Source organism: Heliangelus exortis, chromosome 13, assembly GCF_036169615.1.
Source record: "Heliangelus exortis chromosome 13, bHelExo1.hap1, whole genome shotgun sequence".
NCBI lineage: Eukaryota > Metazoa > Chordata > Aves > Apodiformes > Trochilidae > Heliangelus > Heliangelus exortis.
In genome coordinates, this window is record NC_092434.1 from 12,689,174 (window position 1) to 12,713,071 (window position 23,898).

Sequence of the window (23,898 nt, forward strand, 5' to 3'; positions counted from 1 at the left end):
AGAGTTGTTTGTGCAAGAATGATTAATGATAGCAGCTCATAGATAATCTTGGCCACAAAAGTGGAATTTCAGTCTCTTCATATGATGCAGAATTTTTTGTTCCATTAGCCCCTTAGAGACTGGCAGTCAACATAGTGGGCTTGATACTGTCATTTTTTAAGCAGCTCTGCTCTTAATCCAGCAAATAACAATGGCAAATGTTGGATGTGTGAATTTCAATTAAAATGAATGACACACATGATTTGAGTTAAAATTATGTGAAGCTCATAGCTGGATGAGGGTCAGAACGGACAGTCTGAGGAAAAGGACCAGTGCCATTTAGGGAGCTGATAAAAATGCTTTCAGAACTAGTCAGCTTTTCTAAACAGAAGTCCAGTATTCTGGTGAGAAAAGCTTAGTGCAGACCTTTTCTCCTTCTCTGAAAATTTCACTTTAATGTCTCTAGGATTTATAGCTGGATTTATTCTTAAATCAGACTTCTATCTGTAGACCTTGAGGTGCTTTACAAAAAAGAAGTCAGCATAATAATTCTTGGTTTTATGTTGGAAAAGTGAGACACTGGAAAAGGAAGTGAGTTGCACACCCACATTCATTTCATCTGATTCAAAGTCATTGCATTTAAAACATTGGATTTCATGTTCAGAGAGTTTCCAGAGGAATGCACAGTGTTAATAAGTTTTTAAGAGCCATGTAGGTGGGGTGCAATTTTACAAGTGGACTAAATGTTCTCTTCATTAAAAAGGTTGAAAATTGTAAATAAGATACAGATTTGGTTACTGGATAAAATTTCCCTTGGGTTTTACACAATGACAAATCATAACAAAAGCATTCAAATTCCATCGTAGTGAAATTTCTTCTGGATCTTAACATCTTCAGAACTTAAAACTGCTTTGATTTCTTCCTAGAGTCTGTGTGACTTCTGTAGTCCTTAGAATTAGAAATTCAGATCTAGTCATGCTTCTTGAAGATATACACCCATTATGAAAGCATAATTATTGGGATGGCAAATTGTAAGATTACATTACTGCTACATTAGCATTATTACACTACTCCTTTTTGTGTTATAAAAGACAACCATTTTTAAGTTCTTTTGGGGAAGTGGGAGATAACTTTTCTTACTCTAATATGTATATTACAAAACTTGGCTAATAATGTTTCCCTTCATTGCATAAGCCATAAGAGGACAATTCATTATGTACTGCAGGCCTCTTTAGAACTGACAGCTGCACTGTAATTATCTTCACACGGATATTTGTAATTGGGCTTGAAACTTGGGTAATTGAACTAATGTGTTTTGATCCATGAGGTTTTATATTGTGCTCTCTGAATGTAATTATACTTCATAAACACTGGCCTTTTTTTTTTAATCAGTTCTTTCTTGGAAGAAACTTTCTTTGGAAAGTGGCTGCACAGGAATAATGAAAGTTTCTTGTCAGGAGCAAAAAAAGGGAATTTCTTCTGGACTAGTTGTGGAGTAGATATCAAGTGGAGGTCCTTTCAGGTTCCAAATAAGAATGACTCAAAAAATATGTGATCAAACAAAGCTGATGTGGCAATAAAAGCATCCTGCTGTATGTATAAATCAGTCTACAAAGTACAAATGAGACTTTTCTTTTTCCTAGGGAAAAGTAATGAAAAGATATTGATGTTTCTCTTCATGCATTTTTAATGATAAAAAATGTTCTTTGTATCTTACATTAGATTTCCTATTTTTCTTCTTCTATTTTATTTCTTTTTTTTTTCTTTCACTTTTTAATTATTTTTGCTCATATCGTCTCTAATGAGTGTCAAGGTTTGAGCTTATTTCTGCATTCAGAATTCAGCACCAAAACTTGACTTGAGGAAGGATACTGGCTTTTCTGAGACTACTACCTTTTATCAGCCTGACAACAACATTTTAATTACAAGATTCATTTACCTTTAGTCTTACCTAGCTGACTTGGTGGACTTGATGATCTCAGAGCTCTTTTCCAGCCTCAGTAATTCTGTGATTCTATCATTTAAAAGATCAGAATAATCATTAAGTGGCTACTTAGGGGTATTCCTAACCTTAATCTTGGTATATGTCTGATCTGATGACCACGTTCATTCAGTGTCAGAATGCAAAGCAATTCAGATTGCCAAGGAGGAAGTTGGGTATTAAACATGTAACAAAATTCACAGGCAGCAGAGCACAGGGTCACAAGGAGTCCTGATGCAGCCTCTTCTACTGCTTGGAGCCTGGACATCAGTTTGGTTAATCCAGGCCTGTCTGGCAGAGGGACGTAGATTGTCCTAATGTGATATTTGTATGTATATATTTTTGGCTTGCCAACTATGTGTCACACAAATGCTGCATCTTGCCATCCTTGGCAGCTTTTGGGAGTACTTCTTAAGCTGCTGAGTCAAGTGGCATGTTGGAAGAAGACCCTCACAGAACACAAGGAGAAGATTGTATACCAGCAAGTTAGACTTATCACTGGAAAAAAATCATGTAAGAGGACAGTAGGAGTGAAGCCTTTTTGTCTTTGCCTATTGAAGTTAAAATAGACTAGTTGATCAGATTGTACAAACATCTGGCATAGCTGAAAAAAGGAAGGATAGATTATTGTGAATGAAAGAGTTGATAATACCCTCTTGATAGTAGCCTTGTGTGGAAAGATGCCATGGTGACTCAGCAACACTTGGTAAAGAATGTATTGGAAGGGCTCCATTCAGCAAAGTGCTGGGTGTGTGAAGCCCTGTTAAGAATAAATATGGTCCTTTGGTATTCTGCTGAAGGGGAAAGCTTGGATCAAGGTTCAGGATTATTAAAAATATTATTTATTCTGTATAAAGCAACAGAAGCATTATGTTTGTGTCCTTGCTTGAATGCGTTTTCTCATAGATGAAATATAGTTCCAGCCCTTTGAGCTGGCTCTCAGATATTTATTTTGTTATTAGGGTGGAAGTGTGAGAGGTGAGATGTGCTAAAGAGCTGTGAGGTGTCCACCAGATTGTCTCTGATTGTTCCTGTGGAGAGGAAAGAAAGTGGCTACTGACATGGTAGGAACAGCCCATATAGAGATACTCTTAAGCAGTGATATAACAAAAAAATGTCACTGGGGAAATAAAAGAGAAACTGCCAATTCTGCTCTCTTTTTATTAGCGCGTTGTCTTTGTCTTGAGTTTACAAGTCTGCAGAAATTCCAGAGTGCAGAAAAGTTAGAGAGGAGGGGGTACAGGTTAAGACAAAGTCTGGACCCACTTGAATTTAGATATTCATTCTGCCTATTAGCTGGAAAATCACCTACTGTAAAGTTATTTGTCCTGGCCCTGAAGTCAGCATTTTCCTAAATCTTGTGTGAGTAAAAGTTAGTATTTTTGTGTCACTTTTAAAGTTGGATAATGAGGACTGTGTGGTATACTGACTACTGAAGTGCTGGTACCCATTAGGGCACACTAAACTTTGAGCTGCCAGTGTTATGGGCATGACCCCTGGGCAACGGGAAAAATTATAGAGTTTTATATTATTTATATATGTATATTATTTTATTTATTATATTTATTATTCATATTATTTTATATTTATTATAGAGTATAGGGTTTTGAAAATAAGCTAGACCAACATGCTTATGGTAGTGTAACAGACATCATTTACTTCCAGACCTGAGGTTTACAGTTCTGCTACTTCTATTACTGCTTTTTTCCTATATAATCAACAATTATACAAAACTATCCCAAGGGAAAACATACAAAACAAACAGAAAAACCACCAAGAAGTGCTAAAACACTAACATCCAAGATTTTCTTCAGTTGCTGTATTTGTTTTGATCACATGAATTTTCAGTGCAGTATGAATGGCTACCCCTGGGTTCTGTTGAAACCAATGGAAAAGAAGAGGCAGAACTTGATTTTGTTGATTCACAGTCAGGGAAACCTGAATGGCTTCTGCTTTTATTATTGTTGTTTTGATCTGATTTGTCCCATTTTGTAAATCTTACGGCATTTGATGAAGAACAATTTGGAAGCCATTTGAATAATTATTTTCTGGGTCTATGAGTCTGTATTAGAAAAAATGGGGTTAACAAAGCAGAGAAATGGATCCTTCTTGTAAGGTTCTGTGCAAGTTTTTAGCTCTTTTAAATTCAATGACTTTTGGGGACGTTTAAGTATTTAATAGTCCCAGGTCCAAAATAGTGCTGAGTATCAGAACTGTAGGTTTCATACCTTTTTCACAGTAGTATGTCTTTTTGTGTTTCAACCCAACTATAGGATATTACCAGCCTGCTTCACACCATCTATGAGGTAGTTGATGCATCAGTAAACCATTCTCCTAGCTCCAGCAAAACTCTGCGAGTGAAACTTACTGTGGCACCAGATGGCAGCCAGAAGAAAAAGAGTATCCTGTTAAATCATACTGGTAAGAATGTGCAATCAGCTATTGGAAAAAATTCAAGAATCCCTTAGAAATCCATCTTCAAATTTTGTCAGTACAAATAAATATAGCCTTGAAGGTAAATAATGTTGGTGTTTTAAACCTCATGAGCCTTTTTTAAAATCTCAGGTACAAAATTATCTACTCTCCTCCCAGTGTCTGTTAAGCAAATTTGGGTTCCCTCTCCTGATTGTTTCCTTTTGGCAACAATAACTCGTATGTTGTGAAATTGTCTCTGTGTGCTGCAAGGCAGTTTTAAGGCCTTTTCAACTTGCACCCTTTAACTTTGCTGATACTACAGCACTCAGCTTGTGTGGAAACAGGTGAAGTGGTATAACTGGTTTTTTGCAAGTGTGTGGTTATCACTGCTGCTGGTTAAGAATAAACAGTTTAAGCATAAGTAACCTTTATGATTATACATATAAAAATTGCACATTTATCTGTACTGACAGAATCTGCCTTTATAAAATAACTTGTATTCTGATGTTTTATTCACCTTGTATTCACTCTAATAATAGTTGTATCAGCATAATTACTGCAGTAGATAAAGAAGTACTAAATTAAAATACTTAGAGGTTTATAAAGGAATACTTGAGTAGAAAATGTGGTCACCTTACCCAAAAGGAGAGCCTGGGTACCTCAGTTTTAATGCATACATCCACTCAGTCAGGTGCTAACATAAGCAAATTTGCACTGCTGGGGAGTTATGTGATGCATTAGTACATCACTGAGCTCCAAATTACCAAACCCTCCTGAGGGACAAATATATCAGTGTGAGTGGGGCTTCATTTAACCTAACCCTGACAGTCCTACAGTGAGGGTTATGTCTGCCTAAAATCTGTCTTGCAGACAAAGGCACTTTTGAAAAGGTTACACAAAGTGATATGTTACATTTTGATTTACTGACAAAAAAAAAATGTATTTGCAGTGTAGTGTGTGAGTTAAGTTGATCAGCAAGGATGGTAATGTGAGAATAATGTGCTTTCTCTTGTTGGCAGATTTGCAGAGTGCCAGGCATAGAGCTGAAAGCAAAGCCAATGAGGAACTAAGAAGTTCTGAGAAGAAGCAGAGGTCTTCCCTCAGGTAAGGGCAGTCTCCTGACAGGTACTGACTACCTGTGAAAAAACCTCAACCATTGATTTCTTGCTTGCTTTGTTTTTCCAAAATGTGTTAAAGTAGAGGAATTACAGCATTTTTCTCTGTGGAGCCATCAGCAGATTTCATGAGTACATACTTTGTGTATTGAAAATCAATCAAACAAACAAGCAAACCACAACAAAACCAAATCTGTATCACCCAGTACACAAATTTTCTTCCGTTGGCTCTTTGGAGGACATGCTATGTCTTTTTAGATACCATCTGCAAATATTATACCTATTAGTATTAGTGGAGTTTATAGCTTAACCTTTTGGCTAAAAGTGTCCTAAAGCCTTCCAGACCCTTTCTCTCCTTCCAGCCCATCTTTTGCACTGGTCAACTCAGCTCCAGCTCAGACTCTGCTGACCACCCACTGCCAGAAACCACGATTCCCCACTACCACTTCAACTATGGGTCAACTTCTGCCTTACAAAATTTATTTTTTAAGTAGTACCCATGTAGGAATTAACTTGCTTGCTTAGAACCAGTATATTTAATTTAACCTTGCAGAAAAACTTGGATAATTTATCTTTTTTTTTTTTTTCATAAGTTTCAGCATACATTTCACCAATTGAAAACATACCTGTCTGTTGTCTTTCAATGGATTCCAGCCTGTGTGACTCAGACTGCCTCAATTTCCAGTGAAGCTCAAGCACAGTGGTTTCTTTTATGAACAGCTGCAGGTACACTTGCAGCCGTCTACCATTTAGATAAAAAAAGGCTTTTAGTTCTTCCCTAACACAGCATACAGTATTATTTTGGATATCATTCTGAACAGGCCTTTTTCCTCTGAAAATGTGTAATAGTGCATCTACTCAGTTATCATGAGTTCTACCTACCTGATAGATGTTATTGCACTGAGCTTCAGAGTATGCGACAATCATTTGTAATGTATTTCTCAAGTATTAATTTTTTTTACAGCTAAGAAAAATGTTAATCTCTCAGTCACAGATGTGTTATTCCTTTTCTAATTTAGCATTTTAATGGATAGAGAAACAAATCAAAAGTAGGTAAAATTGATACATTTCAATGTAGATCAGTTGCTTCAAACAAGTCATCTTGGATTGGATTTGCTGTAGGATTTTATGTTTCATGCTAAGGCAGAGGGAATGTTTGTTCAAATGGTAGAGCTAGGATGCTGAACCATTGTTGCATTTGTTTCTTCAGCTGCAAATTAAAAGGAAAAAAGGGTATTTATTTATTTCAACATATTTATTTCAACATTTATTTCAAATCCACATAGAGGCATTAAATGTTGAGGCAGAATCTTGGCTCTTCTGCATTTGTCCTTCTCAGGAAAGCTCTCTGAGACTCAGCAGTATCTCCCAATATTAATGCAGAGGTTTCCCCTTTGAAAGTAGCAATGAGTGTGAGAAGTGCACACATTTCAGAAATTCAGTCACTCAGGAATTCTAGGCAAGATGTGATTAATATTCAAGATAAAATAGATAGAAACATTTTTATCCTGAAGGTGGAAGGTAGGTGGGTTAGATTTGATATCTGCTGGAAGCTAGAGGCAGGAGTTTGCACCTGTAGGGCTAATACAAAGATAAGATCCAGCTAGCTTGCCTGGCACGTGTAGTACAAAAGAGGTGGTGGGAGAGTGCTGGTGAGCAGTTCTGTGGGTGGGGTATCTTCATACCATTCTAGTTTATATTTCATTCAGTGCAACAGGGAAAATATGATGCACACCAGCCTCTCAAACATGTTCCTTTTACCGACAGATGCACATTCTCACTCTCTTTTTCCTGCTTACATGATTTCTCTCTGTCTGGCTTAAAGTCTATGCTATGTTTTGAGTGAGCATAGCTTTCAGGAAATGTCCTTGCATTTTTGTGCTCTGTCTCTGCTCTCTTGTCTTTACCTGCTATATTGCTGTGTGCTTACTACCATTGGGATGACATTCCAGTGTGGGAGTTTTGAAAGGACTTCCATACATGCCATGAACACTTAAGGAGATGTCTTTTTTTTTAAAAAAAAGACAAACCAAAGAACAGTAACAACACAGTACATGTTTTACACCCCTGTGCTTTATGCATGGTTGATCCGTGCCTGTGCCTTCCCAGATGTGCACAGGGGAGCACTGTGGGGCTGGATTCCAGATGGTTTAGTTCTCTGAAGTATTTATAGTTCTGGTTGACACTGGAGCATATCTCTCATTGGTGTATAATTGCTGCAGCATGTACATTTGCATTAATATTGTTAAATGTCATCTTGCATGTAAAAAAGCTATTAGCATGCAGGGCTGTGGCAGTACTGGTGTAGTTTTTCTTCACTGTCTTGATGAGAGATGGAATTTATTACAAGTACCAAAAAACAGTTTCCTCATTAATTTAGTTTTCAACAGACAGTGCAGTATCCAGTGTTGCTTAATTGTGTTGCATCACTCATTTTTTTCTGAGTTAACTGTGCATTCTCTTCAGCAGGGACAAGTTCAGGTCTTAATATTTTCCATAGGCAATTCATGCCTGGCAACTCCAGTTAGCCAGGTTCTAGCCCCAGAGGTCTTTTATGTTGACCTGCTGAAGTGTAGCAGCCTGTAGAGGTGTGTCTGAGTCAGGAAGGGTACTGAGCTGGCTATGTAGCCAAAAAAATGTAGAGTATCTGGGCATTTCTTCTTTTCTGAGAGTACCCCATATCACTCCTGGAGTTCAAAGCTGACTCAGAGTCTTTAAAGCTTACCTGCTTTCCAGGCAGACTCCTTCATTCAGGGGACTCTACCTCTATCAAAGTAAAGTAAAAATTATCTTCTAGGTAGGTCAAATCTTGTGTCTTTCATCAAAGAAACCATAGACCTGTGTCTGACAGAGACACAGGGGACTTGGTTCTATAATGTCCCTGAATGGTACTACACTAGAACAGGAAAACAGTTTGTGCCAAAGCTCAGTGGGATCAGCAGCCTCTGGAAACCTGGAAATGTGTTAATAGACTAAAAGTGGAGTACTGGGCACCATATAATACAGAGCCCATATTTAGCAACTGATGTAGGATACAGGGTCAAATTCTGGTCTTAGGCTGACATCAGTGCAATTGCATAGAGAAAGAGCTAAGCCTGTCTTGTGGTCTTGGAGACTGAGCTCTCTGAATCACAGGCAGTGACTTAATTGAGAGTTCTCTGCTTATCCTGTTTGTTATATTGAAAATACTTTTCATATCAGTAGACATCCATTTAAATTGCTGAATTAAATCGTTTGGCATTATGGGCTACAATATTGTAAACCTCTGCCTGATTTTTTTTCCTGCCTCATAAATGAATGGTATTCCAGATATTCGTCCTGAGGAAATAGTTCTCCCATAAATAAAATTGCAAAGCTGAGCAGGAAAAGGAGTCGAGATTCTGAAGTCAGCGGCTGATCTGACCTTATGAATTGTATTTTGGAAAGCAGCAGTTACCTCTGGGTATCCTACCAACACCTCTTCTTGGGCTCTCTCTGGTTACTACACCTGTGCTGCTGCCTGTCTTTCTGGAGCAGATAGATGTGAACATGTATCTGGCATGAGACAGCACTTTCTGATAGCAGTAGGAGCAGTCATGAATCAAACAGCAGGTTTTCTTTGGCACTTCAAATTTGAGAATCAGCTGAATGGTTTGTCCTTAAGACAGAATATAATAAACCCTAGGAGTATCTTTATTTGTTTTGCATGTGTAATGCAATTTGAAAACCTCCTTGCCTTGGCTTTGCAACATCGGGGTCAATTTATCTGAGGGGAAAGAACAGTCAGTTCAGGCCTATCAACTTAGCAGATCTGGTCACCCAGAACTTCAAACATGTGTTGTTTCTTTGTGAGCAACTCCTGTCACTTCAAAGGGGCCATTAATTGTTGGTTTGCAGATGGCAATAACAACTTTAAAGAAGTTCTGCTGAATTGTAATTTTGCTTCCTCCTGACAGATATCACCAGAGTGAGAACAATCCAGAGCAAAGTGGGTGCTATCGTCATTGTGTTGATGAGAACATTGAAAGGAGAAACCACTATTTGGATCTTGCAGGAATAGAAAACTACACATCAAAGTTTGGGCCAGGTAATTTGGTAATTTTTGTTACAACCTTTTCATCCTATTTCTTTAGTTGCACAGTCCACATCAGGGACAGTGTATTGTGAACCTGTGATTTATCTGTAGTGACTTGCTGGAAGAAATAGGACTGTGTGAATACTGCAAGGTAATTACTGGTGAAGGTGGTATCACAACAGAGTGGTTAATGTGCTGCAAGCCTGCTTTGAAGTACTTGTTTGTGTAGCTAAACCTGGAGGTCAGCCTAGGAGAGCAATCTTGACATCTATATTCTTCAGATTGTCTATGGGTGAGGTGGGGACTGATTTTTGGATGCTGGAGCTCATTCCCAAGATGATACCTGCATGTATTTTGTGCCCCAAAAATTGTATTTTCTGACCCCAAAATCGGACAATGGGGGTTCATACCTGGAATTTTGGCCTCTGTCTTCAAATTAAAGGAATTCAGATTTCCTCTTTGCCCTGTCCTCTGCTGAGATTTTGCAATTCCACTCACAGTTATTTTGGTGATTTTCACAGGGATGAGGATCAAGAGTAGAGTAGTGTAAAGACTTTAATACACACACACTTGCATATATATAGATGTGTGTGTATATTTGTATGTGTATTATTTATGAGTCATAACTATTATATGTAATAAAACTAGACAGCTATAATTGCATTCACTTCCTTAGGAAAAATTCACTCTGCTGATAATGCTCTCCCTGCCAACTGACTGCTACTAATTAAAACTTTGAAATGCTAGATGACTAACTCAACTTGTTATTTCCTAGGATCTCCTCCAGCAGCTCAAAAACATGACCCACCAAGCCGAGTTGTGAATCAAACTAGATCTCGTTCTCATGAACCTGAAAACTTCCATGCTCACCACAGGAAATCTCAAGTGCTGGATCAGAGCCACATCAATCTGGCTGAGAGTTCATATGCCAAGATTGCAGAAATTCAGCAGCGGCTCCGAAACCAGGACTCAAACAAGCACTTTGTGAGGTCTCCCAAGGCCCAGGGCAAAAACGTTGCTCCTGTGCATCCAGGAAGGGCAGTAAGGAATAAACCTTTTCAAGGGGCACCTATACCAATGGCTTCCCCAAGTGCACGGGTGGGCCAGAATCTTCCTTACCTCCCCTTGCAATCTCAACAGGTTCACAAGAAGCATAAGCAGAGGGCGAAGGAGAATCACCAAATGTGCAAAACCTTCCAGTCTCCAGGGACAGTTTTGGAAAAGGAACACGTGAGAGACCTGCCCACAGTCATTTTATATGAAGGCCAAGTTGGACAAATGATACAAAGACATGAACACCACCACCACCATGAGCACCACCACCACTACCATCACTTTTACCAGACATAAGAGAACATCCTCCAAGAATCATCCCATATGAAGGAAATGTGTTCTTGTGGTACCAGAACTAAGGCATTACTATAATTAATATTATTGTTACTCCATTAATATTCAGCTAGCATATATTTTAGAGGTTATATGGAACTCTTGAAACTTACCCTATTTATGTGTTGTGGAACTTCATAGCTTACTTAAACACCTTGTGGATTTTTTTCTTTTTTTGTTAAGTGGCTTGTAAAACAGCAAACAGCCATAGCTTTTTGAGCTGTGATTTAATACAGGTCGTCAACGCACTTCTTTACAAATACTACTTCCACTGTAGTAAGAAAGAGACTTCAAAGGCTGTTGCAGACATCTAACTCACCAGTCTGCTCTATGTCAGCTGATCACACACAAGCCTTTTATCAGGGGAGCAATGTTCGAAGGGTTGGACTCCAGAGATACTCAGAATAACAGAAAATACAAACAGCTGCTACCTCTAGTATTATTCAGATTTTATTTTCTTTTTATTGATTGTAATGTACTATGGGGAGGGGAGGGGTGGGAATTTTAATATACTACATTCATGTAGCCTGTTTGTGTTCACATCCTTTCAAATTATCGTAATAATTGCAAGGAAATATTATCTATATTTGTCAACAGAGCTACATTTGTATGACTTACACTTTATTTTCTTGGAGATTCTTCACTGACACAAGTACAGTCTGTTATATACTGGGTAATATTTAAATACACATCTTTTATTTTTGGTTTTTCTTTTGCTTACTCTCCGTTCTGTTTGGGGTAACCATGCGTAAAGAGGAGGATGTGAAATGAAGATTTCAAAAGCATCACTAGACTTTAGTGCTTGGGCCATAAGTATCATTCATAGGGGCTTGAGAAGGAGTGGGGTTGTTTGGGGGTTTTGTTTTTTTTTTAAATCCACAGTTCTTTGTTTTGAGAAAGAATTGAGGAAAATATACTTTCTCACTTTAAATGTTGGCAAATATATATAAAATATAAATATAAATATATATATATAAATATGCACACTCAGGTACATTTTGTTGTGTTTTAGAAATCTGTGGTTTGATTATTAACATTAATTTTTTTTTCCACAACAGTGACTTTTTAGAAACATAAGCCAGTGTCTCCAATTTAAATTTCCCCAGCACCTAACAGTTGTGCTTCTCCCACTTTAGAGACAAATCAACATGTAAAAAATATCATTTGCAATCATTCTGGCCATTTCTACCTTTTCCACTCTGTGAAGGAGAATGAGACCATACCCACAAGATCTTACTAAATGCTGAGAAACTTGAAGGTCAAATTGGAAGGCAAATTGGAAGAGTGAAAAGAAGGGTCAGTACAGTTTTATTTTTTGTGGGGCCCAGATTTATAATGCATTCAGTTGGGGTTTGTACAGAACACTATTTTACAGGTAGAAAGTGACTGTAAAACACCTACGTTGCTTTTGGAACTTTAGAGGACTCCTCACTTAAAAGCATAATTGTTCTTTAAACATATTTGCTTTTGGTTTTAATTATTTTAAATGTTGTGGTATTTTGTCTATAGTATATATTGTAAAATAATTATCCCACATTGTTAGAAGCCCTTTATGATTAGGGTATATTTTTTCCTGACTAGATTTTTGATCAGTCCAAAATGAAGTATTACCTTACTGCTGACCAGTTTTTGAAGGGATGTTGTCCTTTCTAAGAACATGGAGACATCAACTTTTAAAGAAATGTGGAAAGCCTTGCCTTCTTGTGGAATTGGAACAGAATCACTGCTTCCTGGTAATTAGGTCCATCTCTTGTCTCCTTGGATCAGTAGTTTTTTAGACTTATTGTTCTCTTTAAAAGATCTGGTTTATTTTATTTTATTTTTTTTTAGCTGTCAGCGATGTGTTCTGTTAAATCTAACAGAATGTTTTTAAAGTGTGTTTGATCTGTGTGACAACTATACTGTTCTGTTTATTTTTAAAATTCCTAAAGTCGAAAAATATTTATATGCAGAATTTTCTGTATTGAAAATATGAAAAGGCCACAAATTTGGTTAGTTACCACTGAGTTGTTCTAGTCTAAGCCTTTTTTGCTGCTTGTGTATCATTCTTTTTCAATGTATATATAACTATGGACTGCAAAAACAAAAAGGCATTTATATGTCTAGTAGAAGGAATAAGCTTATTTATACTATAGTGTTAACAAAGTCTGATGTATTCAAGTGACTTACGTTATACCGCATGCAAGCACACAAGTGTACATTCCATCTAAGAAGGGATGCCATGCTATTTGTTTTGAAGATGTTATTAAAGCTGTTCTCTTTTCAGTAAAGCATGTACTAGAAAAAACTGGGAGGTGGGAATTATTTCTTAGTCGTTTTTCAATGCAAATTGTTGCTGAAAATCAGAAAACATTCTGGAAAACCAGAGTGCTTTGAATGGTGGGCTTTTTGAAGAAAGGGCAGCAATGGAGGCAAAAATGCTCTTTCCCCCAGAGATACTTTGCTGGAAAAGATAACAGCGCCAGTCTGATTGAAAAGTATGCAGAACCAGCTGTGCCAGGTGAACTCTGAAAAGTAACACAACTGACTGTTGGTTACAGCCTTGCATTTATTTGTTTGGGTTTATTGTATTTGGAGATTCTTAAGACAAATTTTGCCTTGCTCAGATTCTGTGAAATACAAACACATTGTAATAACATGGCATCCCCGTACTAAACCTTTACACCAGCCATGTATGAACATACAGTATCTAACTACTGTGTTGCAGTTGTTACGTGCATTAAGTGTGAATAACATGTAGCACAGTTTCTTTTCACAGAACCTTAAATTTCCTTATCTTTTAAAAATGTTTGCTTTTCAGTATTTTGTATAGTAAATATAGATGGTTTTGACTAAATGCTTTATTTATTTAACAGCAAAAACTGTGCCAAGAGAACCCCCTGTTAATTAAAGTTCTACTAGTTCAGAAAGTATATTTCCTTCTTCTTCTTGTGGATTTCAGGGGCTTATTGCAATTGCTGTCAGTGCTTGCAGGATCCCTCTGATGAAAGAGTTTGCGTTAAGATTTTTGCAAACAGGATCAGGCCATAAGGTATGGACTGGTGGGTATGCTTTGGTTTTATGTTTGAACTATCAAGTTTCAATGTTCAGTTTCTTGTCCCCTATTATTAGACCTGTGCTGAGTAACTGATTTTTACAGCTTGTTATTAATTCTGAAAACCTTTTTTTTTAAAAAAAAAGAATAAGTATTATTTTAATTTCCTCTAAGCTGTGGCTGAATCCAAAGTGAAAATCGACTAGTTGATTTTCAAACAAAATCTTTCATTTCCATGCAATAAAAAAAACCAGAGCTGAGTATACATTATTGCTATTTAAAAGTAAAATGGAGTGGCATGAAGTAATTTCAAATGAAAATTCCAGGTTTTTCACTTACATTTTCTGTTTTTACATAAACCAATTCAGCAAAACTAAGCCAATCCCAAATTTTTGCACTATCTGCTGAGCACATTTCAGCTGACAACTTTTGCTGAGCCTTACCAGCTGCAATTTTTGGGAAACCAGGTTTCTGAAAAGAAAGATTGCTAAGTTCTTCTTCATGACCACCTAATACAAAGTTAACTCAGCTAAAAATAGCAAAGTAAAATCTCTCTCCCACTGAAATCACTGGCAAGATGGCCAGATTCCCCCTGGGTTCAGGGCTCCTGTTACTTCATTCCAGGAATGTGGGTTTGAAATCTATATAATGTACAGACAGTGATTTCAGTATTTGTTTTTTATGCACCTTGCTGCTGATGCATTTGTAATAGCTAATACTTAATGCAAGTTTTACTGTAGGAGATCAAGCTGGTAAGTTACTTAAGATTAGCAGCAAATAGTGTGCTTTATACTCGTGTCATTAGAGGATGTCAAGGCAAGTCCAAATGCCTTTGAAACATTGACATGTCTTCTTGTCACGGTTAGAAATTAGGCCCCAGTTCTGCCCTTGGATGCTGAAGTACAGGTTTTCTGGCATAATGGCAGACAAGCCCTTTAAGACCATAACAAATGAAAAAGCCACATACATGGCCTCTATAACTGCCTTCCTACTCCAGTCATCATGAGAGCACAGAACAGCAAAGTATAGCTGGAGAAGTACCTTAAAAGTGTATGTTTGTGTGTGTGTGTGTGTGTGTGTGTGTATATATATCTGTAAGTATGTATATATATATGTATATGTGTGTCCTCTGGCAGATGTTAGTGAATGGCACAGAGTGGATTCTGTCAGAGGTGATCTTTTAGAAAGGGATAAGTACTGTGTGTGCTCAGCAGTCTACAGGTTGCCACAAAGAACTACAGATGTGATGAATGCATACTGTTCTCCATATGTCATTGTGTACCTCAATAATTGACTGACAGATTTCATTTGTATTCCAGTTAACAGAAAATTTAAGCCCCTTGGGGCCTAGGTTATACTTGAGAAAAATTTATCATGCTAGAAAATTTACAAAAGCATTCACCATAATATTTGCCTGGAGTACAGGCAAGAATGTTCATGTTTGGAAACATGTCAGCTAATCAAGTCTCACCTTTAATTACCTTGATGCAATTTGATGCAGTTCATCAAGATCTGAAAATATGTTTTCAAACATGACTTATTCATGTTTTTGCTGGGAACCAAGTCAGCATCCTGTTAGTTGTCAGGCTTCTTTTTTTAAAAAATACACCAAGCAGAAACATGTTTGAAAATCCATGAAATAAAAATGGAACTTAATGTGTTTTCTAAATAGCTTCTGGAAGGAGATTTCTTTTCTAATTCACTTAGTGGCAAAACCAGCCTCAATTTATCACATAAAGATTGATTTTCTTTGCATATTTGACAGCTGTTCAGTTGATTTGATTTAGAAGGGCCTGTTTTGGGATTTTTTTTTTTTTTTTGTCTTGTGTACATTTAAAATGTGTTCAAATTGGGCTAAAAGGAACAGATGTAGAAAAGCAAATAACTTCATGCTGAAATTATTCAGCAGACATTGAACTGCTCTGTATTTGAAGTTTGGATTATAGTTATTAAATAATGAGGTTTTCAATGACACTTTAATTTACTTTTGTATTTCTTTATCATTCTAGATAAGTCAATTCTACTGAGCTAAAATGATAGAAATCATATGGATGAGGTCCTCTAATTTCTTTGTTTAAAAAACAGCAGAATTTAAGGACTATGAGAGTTAGAGCTGTGAGGAACGAATGGCAAGGGAAGGATGGAAAGATTTGAGAAGTGGAGGGATAGTGCAGAACTGACAGAGGGGTGGGGGTAGAGGGACAAGAGGCAGGAAAATACTCCATGGAGAAGCTATATTTGTATTACTTCTTTGAATTTTTTATGGGACATTTTCTGCTCATAAAATAGCAACTGTAGATCATAGAACGCTTTTCACTAGAAAAGCTTGAAAGACTTTCCAGAAGAGCTTAATCTCCAGTGTACAGTAGGAGGTGCAAGGAAGGAAAGCTGTAGATAATCACCACCAGGGCTGTGGCAGAATAAGAAATGATGGTCTGGTGTCCTGAGTCTGGGCCCAAGCTGAGGGAAATTTTTTCAGAGATGGAGGTGTTTCTACAGATGTTTTCAGTATTTGTTAGAATATGTTTTGAACAGTAGCATCAGTTCTTTTCCAGTTTGATTACAAACACATATAAATTAGTCAAATGTTGCCCAAAGCTTTGATATCTGTCCTGATTTTTCTAAACACTAAGCACTAACTATGCATGGGAAATCCACTGACACAAAGTATGATCTGTATGTAATAAGAAATAGCAGACTGGACCTATCAGTTTTCTCAACAGCCTGGTATTTCAGGGTCTGAGAATAGGAAGCTCCAGAATTTTCGTAAGAATGTTGGAGACATAAGGGGCTTCATAAATTTGGCAACAGGCAAACATGAACAACATTAGGCATATTGGTAATTATGTGCACTGTGCTTTCTATTTTTTATGACATGCATATGAAGTGGGGTTTGTGTCTTCCTTTGAGTGCCTACTCCATATAGACAAAGCAGCCTGTAATTGCTACCAGCTAAGAGATGTAATGTTTTGGTGAGCCTGTATTTTGTGGATGAAGTCGTGGGGTTCAGATCCTTCTGGTGCTGAGTGCTTATTCTTGCACTTAATCCTTCCCATTCTTTTCTATTCCCAAAGTATAGCACATTGAGATTTTGTGAATTTTCTAATGAAACATCAATAAACTGGGCCAAATTTGTCTTTTGGCTTCACAAATGGAAGCCAGAAGAGCCCCCATGCATGTCTTGGAATTTGGACCTTCAATTACAGTTTGCTATATGACTCATCATTTTTTCTTGTACTAATTTCAGATATTTGATAAGCTCTTTTTATGGTTTACAAGTTTAAAAAGACAAATAAAACTTCGTAGATTAAAACATTGGTTTGGAGGTTGTATTTTGTCTGTTCTCACTGGAGTTCTGTGAGCGGTCTTTTTTCTGTTGGCTTTAGCTTTAACCTACAAAGTGACTTTGGAGTGGGTGTTTATAGTTCTTCACTTACTTGTTCACAGGATAAGACTGTTGATAGATGAATAAAGTGCCACTTGAGGTTGTTAACAACCAGGACTCGTAATGCTAGTTCCACTAAGATAAACAGTTAAATGCTATGGCAATTAGCATCAAGGTCTCAGTTGGCCAGTGCTGATTTTTAAAGTCATTAGATACAGTGGTTTATAGATACCCATGGCCATGGAGTCTGGAGCCATTTATTCCATTGTTGTTCTGAGTGCTGTATGGGCTCTTGTGTGGTGCATGTCCAGGATATCTTTGCATATTCCTTGCCATTAGGAAGCAGAAGTATAAAACTTGTAATGTTTCAGTCCAAAGCAATTAACCCTCTCACCCTGCAAGGAGCAGAGAGGAGGAAAAGCTCAATTAAAGAGACTCAGGGTTTCCAGTAAGTACAAAAGTATGAAGGGAAGCAAAAAGCAGCACTGTGGGCCTCACATTCCTCCTGTCTCTTTACAACCTTCTCAGGGAATATTTTTTACTTTTGAAGTCTATAATCAAACCTTCTTGCTGTTTGAAAGGCCATAGCCCTCAATGGCTCTGTACATGCAACTTCCATGGATTTCAATGGGAACTTTGTGCAGCTCTACTGGATCAGCAGATGTAAACAGAGGTACTTCAATTTACACTTGCTTGGAATCAGGGCCCTGGGGCACTCACAGCTTGCGTTGAGCAGGGACAGGTTTTTATAAGGATTTTTCTGATCTAATAAGTGTGTACTAAAATAATTTAAATATTACAATCTCGATAGCCTAGGAATCTGAAATATGGAGTCATTTTGGCTAGTGACTATGAATTAAAGGAGTTAAGTCAGTGTTATCAGGAGTGGGAAGAGACTTTCATAACTTACTCTGCTACAGACATCATCACTGCAACCCTTTTCCTAATAACTGAATCATAAATTCACCATCACAGGATACTGTGTGTATGCTGATCTTTCTAACATTGGTTAATGAAGTTCATTGTGCTTGGAGCCTTTGTTCATATAGATACAGCTTCTGTTGACCACAAATGTAAAGGAAATCCTCTGAACAGCAGACCTCACTATGAACATCATGCGTGGCCTGATACTCACCTCCTCTAGGATATGCAGGACAGAGTCATTTCAAAGAAATTACCCAAAATTTCTGCTTCCAGGCACAGAAGAGGTTCATGTTCACTATGTCTTTAAGTCCAACAGAGAGGAGCCAAACTGATTCTGAGGCAAGTAACTATACCTTAAGAGGAGCATTAATGCCTTGTACTTCCTGATTTGTCCCCTCAGTACCAGAATGCTGAGTTCCTTGGATACTCTGGGACACAGGACAAGATGATGCTCATACTCAGTTGGGCCTTAGATTCCAAAATGCTCTTCTATCCCTTTAGTCAGAGATAGGAAAGGTTGGGAAAGATGTCACCGTGAAAAAGAACTTGACAATTTTTTACTGTTGACTCTTTGCTGTACTCTTTCATGGGTTTAAAATCCACTTATCTGAAAGTGTGCAGTTACATTTTGTCCTTTTTCATCATTTAAATGCATCTTCTTGATCTGAAGAAATAAGAGCAATTTAAAAAATTAGAGATTTTGTTTTCATATGTGCTGCCAAGTTTGATACTGCAAAGTAACTGCTGAATTGGCACAAGCAGTTTGAGAGAGCCAGCAGATTTAGGAAGGGAGAAGATAAACCTTATTATGTTTCTTTGCCAAAGGAGAAAAGAAACGATATTGACTTAAATGTGGGAAATTTAAAAGGGGCCATATGTTCTCACTTTGTGCTTTGTTTCTAATAGATAGACAGAAATCTTTGAAGTGTGGATTGGCACAGTAGGGTGCATGCTTCTGTAGAGAAAAGATGCTAAATGGGGAGGATGTGAGGGGGCACATGAAACTCTATTAGCCATGCAACAGCAAAGAGAGAAAGGCAAATCCAATGATAATGTACATCTGTTTCAGGGAATTTATAAGCTTTGAACATTTTTTATGTGCAGATAAGTGGATCCTTTTCTTACCATAACTTAGAACTTCAAAGCAGATTGTGTGGATAATGCAAATTGCTGAAATATGAGATTTTCCTACAAAGAGGTTTCCAAAAAAGAAAAAAAAGAAAAAAAAAAGAAAAGAAAAAGAAAAAGAATTAAGGCTAATTGATGCCACAGTCTTTTATGTACTGTGTAAAAACTCTACAAAAATTGATTTTTATGAACTAGGAAATTGATGAAAATATATTGAAGTCTGCTGTTTGCATTCAGGGACTGTAGTTTGAAACTGAGGTTCTGTGAATTAAACATTTGTCTCAGATATTACTACAGCAATATTGTAACATAAATTGAGATATGTAGCCAAGCTGTAATTGTATCAAAGTCTGCAGTGTCATAGGAATGTAAAACTCATGAGTGTGGTATGATATGCAGCACCTGATGTTAACACCACTGTAAAAGTAGTGTAGCAGGAATTCCTAGGCTATGAGAAAAAATTATTGCAAGAGACAAAAACTAGTGCAAGGGAGGCAGAAAGTGGAGGATACTGACGTGGTAAATCTCAGAAATGGATGAATATGTAATTTCTTAACTACTCAGAAAAAAAGAATTGCTCTCTGAACTGGAGGGTTATGCCTAGGCTTGGGGAATGCTGGCTGTGTTCCATCCTGGAGAGATGAATGTTCCAGCTGGAAGTGCAAGGCTATGACATCCTGTGTGAGAAATGACATAAGTGAAGGGATTTTGAAGACACTTATTTATGGCTTGTACTGCAGAGATGCATTCCCTTCATCTCTTGGCAGCCTCAGCCTTCAGGGCCAGCTTTGTGTTTTCCCCACACTGGGACTGCTGGGTGCGGGGGTGCTGGTGCTCAGATTGGTGCCAGACACGTAGGCAGCCAGAAGCAGGAGCTCACGTCTCCTTGCTCAGTCTTTGCTCAAGAAGGCTTCAACTGCCAGCCTGGCATCTTCAGTAGATGTCTCTCTCATGCACTTCAGTCTGAAGAGAGCATCACAACCCTAGTGCTGGATTTTTTAATTTATTTAATTTTTTTTTTCTAAAACTTTGCACAAGCTTGGTCACCATCTGTCATGGTGGGAGAGCCCTTGTGGAAACTACCAGGCCTTGGTACCCTTAATACCCTTTTTATACTTTTGCAATGTTTTTCCACGTCAGCGCTTGTTCCTCTGCCCCAAAATCCACCTCAGCTGAGGAGGCCCTTCTGGAACCTTCCGGAACCTTCCGGAAAGAGGCCTGGCAGGCACCTCAGCTGAGGTGGGAAGCAACAGCTGCGGTCTCCTCAGTCCCTGCGCAGCACCAGCGCTGCTCCCTCACTTCATGCTGGTGGTGACTCCAAAGGCCTCCCCTTCACACCCTGCCAGGTATGATTGCCCTTAAAAAGATAGATGTTTTTTTCCCAGCATTTTGGCTCTGGAGGGTGACCCTCTAAGGAGATGAGTGTGGTGAGGCTGTGGGATCTGTCCCCATTCCAGGAGTGCTTTCCTAACTGCAAGTAAACAGAAATCCTGTGAGGTAATGAAAAATTTTACCTCAGGAATTGGGTCAAAACTAAATGGTTTAGGCAATCTGCAGTTTCCCTGGCTTTAGCCACCTTTGCCAGGTGCTGTTTGGGTTAAAGAGTCAGGCTGGGCTCCAGCAGCTTTGGCACCCCTCCGGTGGCCCTTTCCGGTGCTGCGCCATCTCTCTAGGCTCGCCGGCCATGGGTAAGCCAGGGCCACGCTAGCAGAGGGTTAAACTGGAAGCAGTCTCACCTCATTTATTTACAGTCGTACCCCAACAGCAGGGAAAGGGCAGTAGGCAGTGATGTTGAAAAGAACAGCTGTATGCCATCCGATTAAAGATAGAAACATGAAGCATGCAGACTAATTAGGTTCCCAAGTGACAGTGTACAAAGTGTACAGACCAAACAGAACAGGGTTCTTCTGCTTGTTTTGATCATCTCTGTTTCTATCACTTTGATGAAAATAGCTGCTTGATTTGTCACTCGCTGTGGCTGCCAGGAGATCTCTCACCCCTGTGCTCTCAGACGGCCTCACTGGGTTGGTGCCGCCCTCATGGCGAGTGTCACAGCCCGGACACGGAGCCATTTCATAGCCAGGCAATGATGCAGCTCCTGTTGTCTGCAAGTGGGGCCAGTCAGCAGCACTGTCCACAAAAGATGAAAAATGTTCAGAACTTCTGAATTTACTTTCCTGCATTGTGTTTTTCCAGCCAGCTCTATTAGACATTTTCACCCTAAACAGGGTGCGGTGGGCATGCTGTGGCCAGCTTACAACAGCATGGACTTCAGTTGGATTTTTTTTCTTCTCTGATGTCTTTCAGTCATTTTTTTCCTTCAGGGGCCCAGCTGACTCTTGGTTAGGTCAGTCTGCTTGCTTCTTAACCCATTTGTAACTCTAGTAGCTTTTGATGTAGACTGCATATGAGCCAGAACCAGACAGCATTCTCCCCATAACTTTTTTGTAGTTTTCTTTTCAGAGTTCTGAGTAGAAAATTACCTTAAGGATAAACATGAAGAAAAAATTAATCTAAAAATTATCTCCCATGTGGAAAATGAATTTGTGATGTTTCAAAATCTATGATACTCCAACAGGAGGCTAAAGGGATACTTTAAGCAAGTAATCCCATGAACTTCTCTATCAAGTTCAAGAGAGAAAAGCTTGGCTCAAATGTAGTTCTGCAGCACGTTATAAATTGAAAACCTGAAGGGCTGTGACAGGTTTGAATTCTTTGGTTGTAATGATGCTCAGAAAGAGACTGAGAGATGAAACTACTCACTGTGAAGAGATGCTCTTTTTTTCTTCTAAGTGTAATAGCTCTGGGTTTCTATTGCTAAGATGCCTGAGTTGGAAGTATAGGGCTGTTTTAAATTTTCTTTTATTTAGTATAGCTTCCAATGTACTCTGGAATTTAAAGTTAACTCTAATGTAATTCCAGGCTGAATATCTCAGCAGAAACCTTGAGTTTTCAGACGGTAGTATCATTGATGGCTATTTCATTCCTGATCATCATTAATAAGTAATGATGAGATATACATAAACACTTTTTTTTTTCTTTTAATCATGATCTTTCTTCCTGAAGTATTCCTGTTTTAGTCTTTTAACACTCCCATTTTTCATTCTTTGAGACCAAAGTTCTCAGCCTGCACTTGTTTAACTGCAATTGACAGTAAGGGACTCCTTGAGGGAATTATGAATTCATCTTCATGCACTGGAGACCTGATGTCCTGTAAGCTGTCAGCCTCACTGTAACATACAGAACATATTGTCAAGACTGCTGTGTTGTTGATGAATCAAAATGACTGCTGTTCTTTACAGTAAGAGCCTAAATTGCTCATATATTTTATCAGTATTGAGTTTCTTATCTCTACTGATAGGATAGAAGGTTACATCCACTTAGGTCCTTAATAATTTTGTTTGATAAAGTATTCAATTAGCACTAAGAGTGTCAACTCTTATTTGCTGTTTTGGTTACTTGCAGTGGATTGATTTTTTTATATTTAAAAAATTTTATTTAAATTTTTTTATTATTATTATTTTATTTTTAATAGTTCAAAGTGTTATATCACTTCTTAAGTCTTTAAAGATACATAAAGATACAAGGGTTTTCTCCTTTGATTGCAAGAATAAGTGCAATTGGAGAAAGATAAATGAGCATCTGATGTTACAGTAATACTAGAGTGTTACTAGAGTGTTCTAGAGCTGTAGTGCCAAGGAAAAAATACAGCATATCCCTTATTTTCTGGGAGGTTTTGGGTCTGCCGTGTAATGTTTATTATCTGGCACTGTGGAGGAAATTGATCTGTTAGCCTTAACCTTAACCAAAGTTTACACCTACATGAGTTCAGTTAATTAGTCTAGTAATGAACTGGTTTATTTATGAAATTTCTGGAAATCACAATGCCTCATAAAGGTCTTAAGTTTGCACTAAATAAATATTACCAAACCAGACAATGCTAGCAGGTACTTTAGCATAGCATTACAGTTTTGAGAGCAGCCAGTGCTGCATGCATTTCAGGGATGGGATGAAAAGCTGCACATTGAGAAGTTACTTCCCAAGGCTTTGCAGGAGTCTGAGCTTGTCTTGAGGCCTGCAGCAAAAAGGTGACCCTGTCCTTTCCAAAACTCCCAGTCCCCTGTGCTGGGTGATGGTCTTACTATTATAAATCTCTATTTTTTTTATTTTTTTTATTTTTTTTTCCCTTATGGACTGCCTAGTATTTAGTCTTCTACTTTTGTTCATGGTTTTATTTTAGTCTTCTAGTAAAGGGTGGGATTTCAGTGAGGGAGAAGGGGGTTGCTCTTTCTGTTGGGGAGCTACAAAGCATGCTCAGGCAGGATGCTGGAGTGTCAGAGGGTCCTGGCAGGGCTGTGAGGAGGCTTTGATGAGCACAGGAGCATCAGAAGCTGCAGCCCAGCCTCAGCCTGTTGGCTGCAGCTCAGAAAGTCTTGGGACAGGCTGAAACCATACTTGGAAGTAAGGCCCATTTATACTCAGAAAGTTGCCTTGGCT

General features: G+C 38.2%; 1 protein-coding gene across 6 annotated transcripts in view; it reads left to right on the forward strand.

The window, feature by feature from the left end:
- Nucleotides 1-17,277, forward strand: part of NKD1 (NKD inhibitor of WNT signaling pathway 1) — a 156,298-nt gene extending 139,021 nt beyond the window's left edge. For 4 of the 6 annotated variants that reach the window (XM_071756875.1, XM_071756874.1, XM_071756878.1 and 1 more), the window contains 4 exons: nucleotides 4,234-4,381; nucleotides 5,395-5,479; nucleotides 9,426-9,556; nucleotides 10,320-17,277. In XM_071756875.1, coding sequence (XP_071612976.1) covers nucleotides 4,234-4,381; nucleotides 5,395-5,479; nucleotides 9,426-9,556; nucleotides 10,320-10,894 — 939 coding nt within the window. In that variant the 3' untranslated portion in view covers nucleotides 10,895-17,277. The remainder of the gene's footprint in view (nucleotides 1-4,233; nucleotides 4,382-5,394; nucleotides 5,480-9,425; nucleotides 9,557-10,319) is intronic. The other 2 variants (XR_011728501.1, XR_011728502.1) reach the window with 2 other exon arrangements.
- Nucleotides 17,278-23,898: the final 6,621 nt, after the last annotated feature.